At 41.5% G+C, this 13,301-nt stretch overlaps 1 protein-coding gene across 4 annotated transcripts in view; it reads right to left on the bottom strand.

The window, feature by feature from the left end:
- Positions 1-847: 847 nt before the first annotated feature.
- disc1 (DISC1 scaffold protein) overlaps positions 848-13,301 on the bottom strand; it is a 48,002-nt gene continuing 35,548 nt past the window's right edge. For 2 of the 4 annotated variants that reach the window (XM_030748586.1, XM_030748587.1), the window contains 2 exons: positions 9,503-9,626; positions 848-1,976 (listed from right to left, as the gene is read on the bottom strand). In XM_030748586.1, coding sequence (XP_030604446.1) covers positions 1,768-1,976; positions 9,503-9,626 — 333 coding nt within the window. In that variant the 3' untranslated portion in view covers positions 848-1,767. The remainder of the gene's footprint in view (positions 1,977-9,502; positions 9,627-13,301) is intronic. The other 2 variants (XM_030748588.1, XM_030748589.1) reach the window with 1 other exon arrangement.

The following is a 13,301-nucleotide window of genomic DNA, read 5'->3' as shown; positions in this document are numbered from 1 at the left end:
AAAATATAAAGCTTGAGCAGGACTGAAACTAAGAGGGGTGGATCTGACTGGACTGCACAGGAATAACATGGAATTATTTCAATAATATAATACAATAAGAAGGTAGGGTACAATATCCTAGCAACCGAATTGTAGAGAAAAGGGATTCAGCGCTGCATGATGCTTCATTTTACATCAAGAAACATCTCACCCTGCTAGATCTGCCTGCTGCAAACCATCTGGGTTTTTCTCTGTGGCCATTTTATAAGCAGAGCTGCCACGTGGGGCACAGTATGGTGCAAGCATAGATTCAATTATGAGGTTGGGGTGTTTGGCAGGAAGGTGTGTGTGTGTGTGTGTGCGTGTGTGCGTGCATACTGGGCTCTGTCTGAAGCTGATAGATGTGGAGATTTCTGGCTTGGCAAGTAGTTTGGCAACCTGGCAGTAATGTGAGAATGGGCCCATTGTGCTGCTGCAGAAAACCCCCTCGAACACTCAGCTGTGTTTACAGCCCAGAGCGTGGCATGGCAGAATCCCCCAACAGCATCCTGCTCCAAAAAACACAAAATCAGAAAAAACAATGCTGTTCCCATCCCATTTTTCCCCCTCCATGTCCTCCGTGAGGCTGCCTACCAATTAGCCACCGCTGCTGCTGAGGTGAGATAACAACAGAAACCCATGTATCCCCCAAAGACCTCACTAGGACCTTTATTACCGTATCGATATCTTCTGCCTGTCACCGCTGCCCTCACTTGCCTGGCAGCATGCCCACAAATTTTCTATGAAGGGGAAAGGGGGGGGGGGGGATCCATAAAGATGCTGTAACTCAATGCAAGAAGAAAACAGCAGGAAGCAACATTAGGCTGAATGGTACATGCTGTAATTAGTGAGAAACTGGAAGGAATAAATATAAAATATGGTACAGCTGCTTAGTAAATTTAAAAAACAGACTGAATAATAGGTGAAAGAACAAATATGAATCAGAAAAAACACAATCAGTGGCAGACAGTGAAAAAACAACGCAAACAGCAGTTTCTAATACTTTTACGTGCACACTGATGTTTTATCTCTCAATAATTCCTACGCACACACAATTTGTCCGTTATGTCAGAAGAATTTCACAAATCTAACGTACGCAACGAGAACAAAGGAAAAAAATCAAAATATTGCATTTTCCACCCACAAGAAAATAAAGTGTTCAAGTTAGCTCACATTTTGTAGCACCACAAATGAGTTACTTCATGGACACGATTACATGTAAGTCCAGTCGTACAGAAAACTCACAAGAACAAAATAATAATAACAATAATAAGCATACATGTTATTTAATGTGCAAAACTCTTAGCAGTAAAAATAAAGTTTTCTGATTGTCCGCTTAGTTTCTGGTCAAAACTCTTTAACCTTGATTTGCAGCCACAGACTTTAAATCTTTAAAAAGATTCTTGGTTATACAGTAAGTGGCACTGTAACAAAACTGGTGATGTTTAAACTGTAAAAAATACATTTCACCTTCATCAAAAACTGTATCCAAATATCACCACGTGGACTAGTTGCCAAAGGCATTATCTTTAAGGGAGAAAGTGTCCTTTATGTTGCATTTATATCATATTTCTTCATTTTTAGGTAGATGAAAAGTTACACAGACTTGATGATGGAAACTTTCAGCAGTACCACAGAGGCTGCTTGTTGAGTGCTTCGAGTGAGGTTTCACAGTAAATGGATATGGGGGTCACTACTGCAAAAGCCATTCTGTGTGCAAGTGCTCATAAAACACCACAGACATCTATTTCAAATGTCCCAGCTGTCACTGAAGTACTGGTCCTCCTCCTCCTCTTCCTCTTCTTCTTCTTCTTCTTCTTCTTCAATCCCATTTTTCATGAGGTCATCCAACTCATTCACTTCCTCCTCGTCCTCCTCGTCCTCTTCTTCCACCTTGAGCTGTGCAAGCATGGTTTGTAAAGTGGCTTTTACTTCCTGAACCTCCTTTTCCAAAGACTGTGCAAAGGGAGTTAAGGAAGATTGTGCTGCTGCAGACACATACACATTAACATGTAAATAAAAAGCACGCCAGTAGACGAATATGTCACATGTGCCCTGATATGTGGCCCCTGATGGTTAATGGCAATAGCAGCGGACAGCCATAACGTGATGAAGTCATCAATCTCCAATTTGGCCACCAAACAGATTACTGGGACAGATCATCAAGTCATACTCAATTTAACCCCATCCAATTATTCCCTATTCATGAGCTCGTCTCAACTGTGAGGCTGGGTGGCAATGTGGGGACCCAAGCAAACAGACTGCCCAGCTAAATTATTCATAAACCATCACTGAAACGGGATAGAGGCTGTCAACAGGAGGGGGATTGTTTAACCTGCTTAGAAACTCAAATTAATCGTGTGAGTGTCCAGCTTAAGTGGCAAATCAAAGGGACGGCTTTGATGGCAGATGGGGCCTGATGGCTCGTTTTACTGTCTGAATGGACACAGCACGCCTGAGAGAAATGGTAGTGCTATATCAACTCAGTTGGGATTACATCCTAGGATTTCTGGCTTGGATATTTTTTGCTTTAACAACAGAGCCAAATTCCACATTGCAAGTCCAGAGGCTGTGGATACACTTGTCTTTTCAATGTGACTGTTGCTGTCTAATCATCCAGCTTACATTGAAGTGTGATGAGGGACCAGTGATATTTAATTTCTTGTAGGAAAATGTTTCTACACTTAAGAATAAACAGTATGTCAACATGGAATAAAGCCAGGTCACTTGGTGTTGGCTCTCACTGCGGTATTGTATCACTTCCTGTTCCTGTTTCGGAGCACAGTGTTTTGCTGTCTGTTAGCTGTTATATCTGTATAACTCGATTTATCTGGATAATAACATATTTTAGTGTAATCTTCACCTACTTTAAATAGCATACTCTTTGCTGAATCACCTGTATTCACATTACTCACTTTATTTGTTTTTAGAAATTCGCTAGCTTAGCTCAGCTAGTAGCTTAGCTCTTAGCCGACTCACTACCAGCATGGCCTCTTCTCCTGTCTCTCCTGCACTTTCCTGCTCTGGGTGTCACATGTTTAGTTACTCCTCGGCCTCCTTTAGCAGTAACGGTACTTGTAATAAATGTAGTCTGTTTGTAGCTCTGGAGGCCAGGCTTTCTGAACTGGAGACTCGGCTCCGCACCCTGGAAAATCCTGTATCTAGCCAGGCCCCTGTAGCGGGTGCGGACCATGGTAGCTTAGCCGCCGTTAGCTCCCCCCCAGCAGATCCCGAGCAGCAGGGAAAACAGGCCGGCTGGGTGACGGTGAGGAGGAAGCGTAGTCCTAAGCAGAAGCCCCGGATACACCACCAACCTGTTCACGTCTCTAACCGTTTTTCTCCACTCGGCGACACACCCGTCGAGGAACAAACTCTGGTTTTCTCTGGGCCCCTCCCCAATCAGACCAGGAGCGACATGTTTAGCCGCGTGTTCTCCTTGAATCGCTGGCTGTCTGAGTGGTGTCCAAAAAATGACGTGGGCTTCATAGATAATTGGCAAAGTTTCTGGGGAAAACCTGGTCTTGTTAGGAGAGACGGCATCCATCCCACTTTGGATGGAGCAGCTCTCATTTCTAGAAATCTGGCCAAATTTATTAACCCTCCTAAAAACTGACTACCCAGGGTTGAGACCAGGAAGCAGAGTTGCAGTCTTACACGCCTCTCTGCAGCTTCTCTCCTCCTGCCATCCCCCCAAAACCCCATCCCCATAGAGTCGGTGCCTGCTCCCAGACCACCAAAAACCAAAGCTAAAATCAGCAAAAAGCTATTTAAGCATAAAAATTCAAAAACAATAAATAATACAGCTTCATCAACTGCACCAAAGAATAAAACAATTAAATGTGGATTGTTAAACATTAGGTCTCTCTCTTCCAAGTCCCTATTAGTAAATGATTTAATAATTGATAAACGTATTGATTTATTCTGCCTTACAGAAACCTGGTTACAGCAGGATGAATATGTTAGTTTAAATGAATCAACACCCCTGAGTCACAGTAACTGTCAGAATGCTCGAAGCACAGGTCGAGGAGGAGGATTAGCTGCAATCTTCAATTCCAGCTTATTAATTAATCAAAGTTTTCATTCTTTTGAAAGCCTGACTCTTAGTCTTGTCCATCCTAATTGGGAAAATCAAAAACCTGTTTTATTTGTTATTATCTATCGTCCACCTGGTCCTTACTCAGAGTTTCTGTCTGAATTCTCAGACTTTTTATCTGATTTAGTGCTCAGTTCAGATAAAATAATTATAGTGGGTGATTTTAACATCCATGTAGATGCTGAGAATGACAGCCTCACCACTGCATTTAATCTATTGTTAGATTCAATTGGCTTCTCTCAAAATGTGAAGGAGCCCACCCACCACTTTAATCATACTCTGGATCTTGTCCTAACATATGGCATAGAAACTGAAGACTTAACAGTATTCCCTGAAAGCCCCCTCCTGTCTGATCATTTCTTAGTAACATTTACATTTACTCTAATGGATTACACAGCAGTGGGGAATAAGTTTTATTACAGTAGAAGTCTTTCTGAAAGTGCTGTAACTAAGTTTAAGGATCTAATTCCTTCATTGTTATGCTCTTCAGTGCCATGTGCCAACACAGTGCAGAGCAGCTACCTAAACTCTGCTCCCAGTGAGGTCGATTATCTCGTCAATAGTTTTACATCCTCACTGCGGATAACTTTGGATACTGTGGCTCCTCTGAAAAGGAAAGCTTCAAATCAGAAGTGCCTGACTCCGTGGTATAATACGCAAACGCACAGCTTAAAGCAGATAACCCGAAAGCTGGAGAGGGAATGGCGTCTCACTAAATTAGAAGATGCTCATTTAGCCTGGAAAAAGAGTTTGTTGCTCTATAAAAAAGCCCTCCGTAAAGCTAGGACATCTTACTATTCATCATTAATTGAAGAAAATAAGAACAACCCCAGGTTTCTTTTCAGCACTGTAGCCAGACTGACAAAGAGTCAGAGCTCTGTAGAGCCGAGTATTCCTTTCACGTTAACTAGTAGTGACTTCATGGATTTCTTTACAAATAAAATTTTAGACATTAGAGAAAAAATTATTCATAACCATCTCAAAGATTATTCTTCATGTTCGGCTGCTTTCAGCACTGCTGGTATTTGTTTAGACTCTTTTGCTCCAGTTGATCTTTCAGAGTTAACTTCAATAGTTACTTCCTCCAAACCAGCAACATGTTTGTTAGATCCCATTCCTACTAGACTGTTCAAAGAAGTCTTTCCAATTATTGATGCTTCAATCTTAAAAATGATCAATCAGTCTTTATTAGTTGGCTATGTACCACAGACCTTCAAGGTGGCTGTAATTAAACCTCTACTTAAAAAGCCATCACTTGACCCAGCTGTCTTAGCTAATTATAGGCCAATCTCCAACCTTCCTTTTCTCTCAAAGATTCTTGAGAGGAACGGTTTATTTGAAGAGTTTCAGTCAGGTTTCAGAATTCATCACAGTACAGAAACAGCATTAGTGAAGGTTACAAATGATCTTCTTAGAGCCTCTGACAGTGGACTCATCTCTGTTCTTGTCCTGTTGGACCTCAGTGCAGCTTTTGATACTGTTGACCATAACATTTTATTACAGAAATTAGAGCTTGCTATAGGTATTAAAGGTACTGCACTGCAGTGGTTTGAATCATATTTATCTCATAGACTCCAATTTGTTCATGTAAATGGGGAGTCTTCTTCACACACTAAGGTTAATTATGGAGTTCCACAGGGTTCTGTGCTAGGACCAATTTTATTTACATTATACATGCTTCCCTTAGGCAGTATTATTAGAAAGCACTGCATCAATTTTCATTGTTATGCAGATGATACTCAGCTTTACCTATCAATGAAGCCAGATGACACACATCAATTAGTTAAACTGCAGGAATGTCTTAAAGATATTAAGGCCTGGATGCCCTCTAATTTCCTGCTTCTAAATTCAGATAAAACTGAAATTCTTGTTCTCGGCCCCACAAATCTTAGAAACATGGTGTCTAACCAGATACTTACTCTGGATGGCATTACTTTGGCCTCCAGTAACACTGTGAGAAATCTTGGAGTCATTTTTGACCAGGATATGTCCTTCAATGCACATATTAAACAAATATGCAGGAACGCTTTTTTGCATTTGCGCAATATTTCTAAAATTAGAAACATCCTTTCTCAGAGTGATGCTGAAAAGCTAATTCATGCATTTATTACTTCTAGGGTGGATTATTGTAATTCATTATTATCAGGCTGTCCTAAAAGCTCCCTGAAAAGCCTTCAGCTGATCCAAAATGCTGCAGCTAGAGTACTGACAGGGACTAGAAAGAGAGAGCATATTTCTCCCATATTGGCTTCTCTTCATTGGCTCCCTGTTAAATCTAGAATAGAATTTAAAATTCTTCTCCTCACATACAAGGTCTTGAATAATCAGGCACCATCTTATCTCAAAGACCTCATAGTACCATATCACCCCAATAGAGCACTTCGCTCTCAGACTGCTGGCTTACTTGTGGTTCCTAGGATACTTAAGAGTAGAATGGGAGGCAGAGCCTTCAGCTTTCAGGCGCCTCTTCTGTGGAACCAGCTTCCAGCTTGGATTCGGGAGACAGACACCCTCTCTATTTTTAAGATTAGGCTTAAAACTTTCCTTTATGATAAAGCTTATAGTTAGGGCTGGATCAGGTGACCCTGAACCACCCCTTAGTTATGCTGCTATAGGCCTAGTCTGCTGGGGGGTTCACATAATGCACTGTTTCTCATTCACCTTATTTACTTTGTTTATACTCCACTCTGCATTTAATCATTAATTGATATTAATCTCTGGCTCTCTTCCACAGCATGTCTTTCTCTCCCCTCAGCCTAACCGGTCGCGGCAGATGACTGCCCCTCCCTGAGCCTGGTTCTGCTGGAGGTTTCTTCCTGTTAAAAGGGAGTTTTTCCTTTCCACTGTCGCCAAGTGCTTGCTCATAGGGGGTCGTTTTGACTGTTGGGTTTTCTCTGTATTATTGTAGGGTCTTTACCCACAATACAAAGCGCCTCGAGGTGACAGTTTGTTGTGATTTGGCACTATATAAATAAAATTGAATTGAATTGAATTGAATTGTCCTCATTCATAATTAAATAGCTATTAAAGAGATTTTCATGAATACCGCAGACGGTTCAACAAGACTTTTAGGGCAGTATGGTCCAAATGGGAAGAAATTCTTCAGCATCATCTTAAAAACCCTTAAAACTAACCACAGACACCGACAGGATTTTGCCCATCCCCGCCTTTGTTTTTCAATCCCATCTCCACGGTTGTCCGTACACCTTCTGTTATTGAGAGCAGGGACTCAATTAAGACCCTTAGAGTCTGCCGGTTTGATCGCCCTGTCACTATGGCAACAGTCCCGGCATCGCCGGTTCAGTTTCTGCTCAATTTCTGCAAACCGACAATATGGTCTTGTGTCTTCAGTGTCCTCAAGTGTCCACGGCACTTCTGTACGAGTGCAGTGACTTCAAATATTAGAAATAAATGACACATAAGGACATGAGAGCAGAGAGGTGGAAGGAAGTGCGCCAGTCTCTGTCTATCTTCGACTGCCAGGCTGCATCGAAATCATGCAGAGTCTGTGCTAGCCCCTGACAGTACAGTGGGGAACGCTCTAAAAAGATATAAAAGCAGACTGACCACAAATCAATAAAAAAAAAAAAGGGGGGGGGGGGGGGGGGGGGGGGGGGGGGGGCAGTACAGTACACTGCTTCTAGAAGTGGCCAAACTAAATACACGTGCAGCCCGTGTTCAGCAAAGAAAAAAGAGATGTGACAGAAACGAGGTAACAGAGGGTAAGGTGGCAAATTTTCATCACACCAGTGTTGAAATGTTACCTTTCGAATCTGTCTTAATATGCCCACCATGCAGAGGGGAAAAGTGGAGCGAGAAAAACACGCTAATCTATTTCCAATCAGCCTTCTAATTAGCACAGAAAATGATGTATTGTGACCTGTAATCAGCTTCAACAGTTTGATTTGAGTCATTATCATGGATATTGTAATTTCCTGCAAGCCACATCCAGCAAGTGGAAGTGGGCAAATGAAGAAAAAGGGAGGGGCGGTAAGGAAGGGTGAAGAGACGGAGGGTCAGCTTGGAGAATGGACATTAAGATATGACGGGAGCAGAGTCATTACAGCGACATTTTTCTATCTGCTGTGGCACAGCCCCTGTCGACCGGCTTTAATCTCAGCCCGTGGTGACTGGCAGCCCACATCAGCGGCCCTCTAATGACGTCTGCCGTTTCATTTTCCAGTTGGCACTTCCAACCTGTCAAGAACATTCCTGTGATCCCAGCTCATCTTTGAAGCTTAATGGGGAAATCATGTCAGATGAGACAGGTTGATTTTTTTTTTTTTGTTTTTTTGTTTTTTTGAATGGTATCATCACAAAAAGCAAACATCAGTCAGTCAGCAGGTAAGCAAGGTAGTTTGGAAGGTCTTGAGGAAAACGAGGTGCTTCAGATGAATGGACAGACAGACACATGTAAAAAACCGTACTGTGTGATTTACAGCTCAGCTACACTAGAGTAAAAATAGGACAGCAACCGCCTTGCAATTAGGAAAAGTTGGTGGTTGCTCTGTAATTGCATTGAATTTTTCACATTGGGTGGCCAAAACCACTGGGATACCCCCCGCAACCCTGAATAGGATAAACGGAAGAGGATGGATGGATGGGTGGATGGATGGATGGATGGGTGGATAGATGATGGATGGATGGATGGATGGATAGATGATGGACGGATGGATGGGTGGATGGATGGATGAAAGTAGCTGTAGTGAAAGGTGGGAGTCAGTCTTAGTCATGGTTTGACTCAGACTGACTGCAATCACTCTTAGACAGATTAGCAAAGGTCTGCAAATAATTACTGTCTAATTTATAAATGCAGACAGATTGCCAACACATTACGAGCCATCTGATCCGTCTGCACCAATGAGTGCAACTCATATGCAACACGTCTCTTTGCAACAGGGGACTCGGCTATATTCTGTTTATGTTCTGATTATATTCCTATAGAAAAGTGAGGCTGCCGAGCGCCTATGTCATTTCCCCAGGTGAGTGTGTCCAAACTTTTGACTGGTACTGTATGTTACTATTTGTGGAGGAATGTTTGAATTTATAGTTTGTCTGTCTGAGATTCTGGCTGGACTCTAAATGTAAGTAATTAACATGAATTTATGCAACAGATCACATGTAACTGCCAACGTGACCCCTTTCAATCACAAAGTGGTGTCACACTGACTCCATATTATCACTGCACTAAAACTGCTTTGAAGACAACAGCTGACTACAAACGTTCAGAGATCTGGTCCCCGTCTTCCAAGCAACTATTTCAAAGGCAACAAGACTGCAAGAGCAACGCACACAGTTGCAATAATTTCGGTCCTGTCGTAGTCTCCGACCACTGTTTTCCCTAATGTGGCTGTAGTGTGATGCATAATTAGGATTCATTACAAAGGATATGGGTGAGGGCCTGATCCCGGTTCAGTATGGCCATCTGCAACTCTTCTTCTAAGGTCATTAGCCTGTCGCTGATCAGCTCGCAGCGCTCTGTCAGTTCAGTAGCCTCAGTGTCGCTGCACCCATCCTGGGTAAGAGAAGACAGGGAAGGTCAACAAGAGAAGCTGTTCAAATATATTGAATTTACACAAGTTTAGCTATTCTAGTTTCAACCAAAGAAGAGCAGAAACATCTTAAATGTAAATATAATAATTGTCATGTTGTTCATTAATACCACAAATTTAATGGAAGGTGTCCCGTTTGTGACAACAGCACAGCTTTATATAAGAGGTACACCGGCAGTTTAATGGTAGACTTACATGAAGTTGGGGGACTCAGAAGATTTCTGACTAACTTTTAGAATATAACATGCATAGGTCCCATGATGCAGCTGGGCAGTCTTTTATTAGCCCCTCCCGGCCTGGTAAAAATGACAAACTGTGTTTGTGTGTGTGTATAATGGAGCATTAAAACTGCTGCAAACAATAAACCTCAAAGTTATCGTGGTCTGTATTGCCCCAAGTTAGATGAGCTGTTTGCAGGCTCACACACTGACATATTAGATATATGTATGCAGTATGCTCTTCATTCAGATGTCTCCTGTTTTAACTTGTTTTTATTATAGTAGCTAAAGACTAGTGACATATTAAGCTATTTTTTGCTATTTTAACCACTTGCAAGTCTCATTTAATGTGCTACAAAAAGTATTTATTTGCAAACACAAGACACACCTGGGGGCCAATGTGTATAACATTAAGAGATATCTGCATATCACACCCAGAGATGCTACAGGGCTGGGTGCATTTTGAAGGATGGAGGGGATGTCAGGTTGGTGGAAGTTCGGAGTGCAGTAGGGCAGAGCAAGACTGGCCATAATTAGAACAGGCCCCTTTGCAGACATCCTGTCCTAGTTTCTTCACTCTTATCAAGCATAGAGAACACAAACGCACACCGAAGAGTACAGGCACACTCACTTCAAGCAAACAGACACACACATACACATGCACACAGACTTAGTGTTCTCCTTAAACAACACAAAGAGAGTCTAATATGACTCATAGCTGCAGGTGAAAAAAAAAAATCAACTCCCTGCAGCTCAGAGGTGTCAGAACAATCACTGAAAAGTTGCGTCTCTGGTCTCTGCGCTGGACTACCTCTCCCACTCTGGATGATGTAATACCACAAAAGAAAAGAAATGTACCACAGCAGCAAGCACTGGGTGCAACAATATGTACTGACGCAATTAAGGAATTAAGCCAGATTTAAATGCAGAGTGGCCCACAGGAAACAATATTCAGGGAAAAGATGTTTTAGTGTTTTGAGGAAGTTTGAATGAACAAACAATCACTGGCACAAGTCTGTCCTCTGGCTTCACTCAACCTCATCCCGAATCCTTTTCCCCAACTCACAGATTCACTGAGCTGTTTGTTTATCCAGGTTAGGGGCTTCCTTAGAAGATAAGAGGCCTGTGTTTGTGTAGCTAATTGATTCTTTACTTTCCAGCCTTCAGTCAGCTTGTGTAACGTCAATACAACCACAGGATAGAAAACAAAAGCTGCCCGTGCAGAATGACACTCTTTAAAACGCACGCCTGACAGGTTGTTTAAAAACCATTCAAAAAAAAAAAAAAAAAAAAAATCACAAATTGTTATGTTGCTCCAGGTGGTGATCAAAACAGCTTTCTTTGCTATCTCTGCCTTTGACAAACAAGGCGCCAGATTTCAACGACATGCCAATTTGCATAATAGAATCGCAGGCATGCATGTATTGGCGTGTTGATTTCTGTTGTACATTAGTGCTAATGTTATTAAACCAAAGTAAACAAAGCAGACTGCAGGAGAATGGTGTTGAGGAAATTATGTAGGAATTCAATATTCAAACTCATGTATGCACTGGTATGATTATTTAAGCAATAATGAGTGAGAGGCAGCAGGTAATTGTGCATGTTCCCATGGGTGCTGTTCTACCCACTTTGCACCAGGCGGACAATACAAAGCAATATTATTGCACTGCTAATACACTCGAGGCTGTATCTGCTTTAAAAAAAAAAAATTCAGTGGCTAATTTATTTTAAATAAGAAATTAAACTTGGAGTGCTTGACTTTTTTAATAAAAAAGAATAACAAGAATAATAAATAAATGAATATAAATGAAAGGCCGGTAATTCAGAGGTTCGTGCCAAACAAGTTCAGCAGGAGGTAAAAGTCTCGGTATTCTGCAGCATATTTTAAACACCTCTTCAAATGTAAGTCAAGTTTTTAGCCTCATTAACATGTTTGTTACCTGTTTTTTATGTGCTGTAAAACATATCAAAGAGCACATGAAATGAATTTTAGTGTGTTGTGTTGATCTTTTCGTGCCTGCATTCACACAGATTCTATTTCTCTCCTACCGTTTGGCAGCTTTGCTGTCTGCAGTGGAAGTCGTGGCAGTACATTCACATTATCGGAAACATTCACATTATTTGAAATCTGGAGGTGAAAAGTTCAAGGATAGCATCACAGTGAGATGCAAAAATTGTCCCTGGCTATAGGTAGATGTCTAGCTCCTAAATACTGGTGGCAAATACTGGTCTCAGTTCCATACTTTGTACTTCAGCAGGGTTTGAATTTGCAGTGTTTGCAGTCATATCCAGTACTAATATACAAAACTACACTCACCATCCACTTTGTTAGGTTCACCTGTTTAACTTCTCGTTAACACAAATATCTAATCAGCCAATCGCATGGCAGCATGTAGACATGCTCAAGATGACCTGCTGAAGTTCAAACTGAGCATTAGAGTGAGGAAGAAAGGTGATTTAAGTGTGGCGTGGTTGTTGGTGCCAGACGGGCTGCTGCTGCTTTACTTTACAGTATTTGGGTATTGTACAGTATTGTTTGACACCAAGCTGACTGTAACTTGGGGATGTCACTCAAATAAGCTTTGCAAAAACAAAGTATCTTCCTACAACCGTCACTGCCATTTCTAACTGACCTTAAAGTTGTTGTTGCTTTTCACTGTGGGACAATAGCTGCCATCAACAAAGAACGACAAAAATCAGCCGTCAGGATTGAGTATACTTAATTTTGTCACTATTCAAATGTGAAGTGGAATTTGAATACAGCTTCAGTTTTGGAGCACTTCTGTCCTGCAGTGCAGGATTCTCCACAATTGTTCAGTTTGGAAAAACATCAAGCAAATTTTCCTTTGTGGTGTTTGTTTGGTAATGATCTTCTAAACCTGCAGTTTGACTGACATCCAACAGCGCGCCTGCTTCATCACTTGTGCTCATAAAGTGATAACTTTGATTTCAGAGGTAGAAAAGCAACGCAGTGTGTAAGAAGATAAAAGTTCCAGAAGAAAATGGTGAACGGTGGCGAGCTCACAGCTAAAGTGTTAGCTAAGAGGAAAGACTAGAGGAACAACTAAAGATCATAATACAAACACTGGTATACAGTAGCTCCCATATACGAGGTATGCAGTAAGGACCTGTTGCAAAGCAGTCAAACAAATCTAATCAAAAAGCATTCAACATTCCAGTTTAATGACGTCTCTATTGTTGTTCAACACTATGGGTCAGTATGAAAAGGGCTATGTAAGGACCTTGAAAGGATAAAAGAATAATTAGTAGAGATTAGAAGAAAACAGTAGCAACACAAATGAACACACACACACATGCACATATACACACACCAATCAATCTCCATTGTGGCAGCAGGGCGGCAGCTAAGTGGAAATCATTTACTTAAAGTCATTATGGAAAGGAGAAAGAGGTCAGACG

This window comes from Archocentrus centrarchus, chromosome 15, assembly GCF_007364275.1.
Source record: "Archocentrus centrarchus isolate MPI-CPG fArcCen1 chromosome 15, fArcCen1, whole genome shotgun sequence".
Taxonomy (NCBI): Eukaryota; Metazoa; Chordata; class Actinopteri; order Cichliformes; family Cichlidae; genus Archocentrus; species Archocentrus centrarchus.
This window is presented reverse-complemented; position numbering and strand designations above follow the sequence as displayed.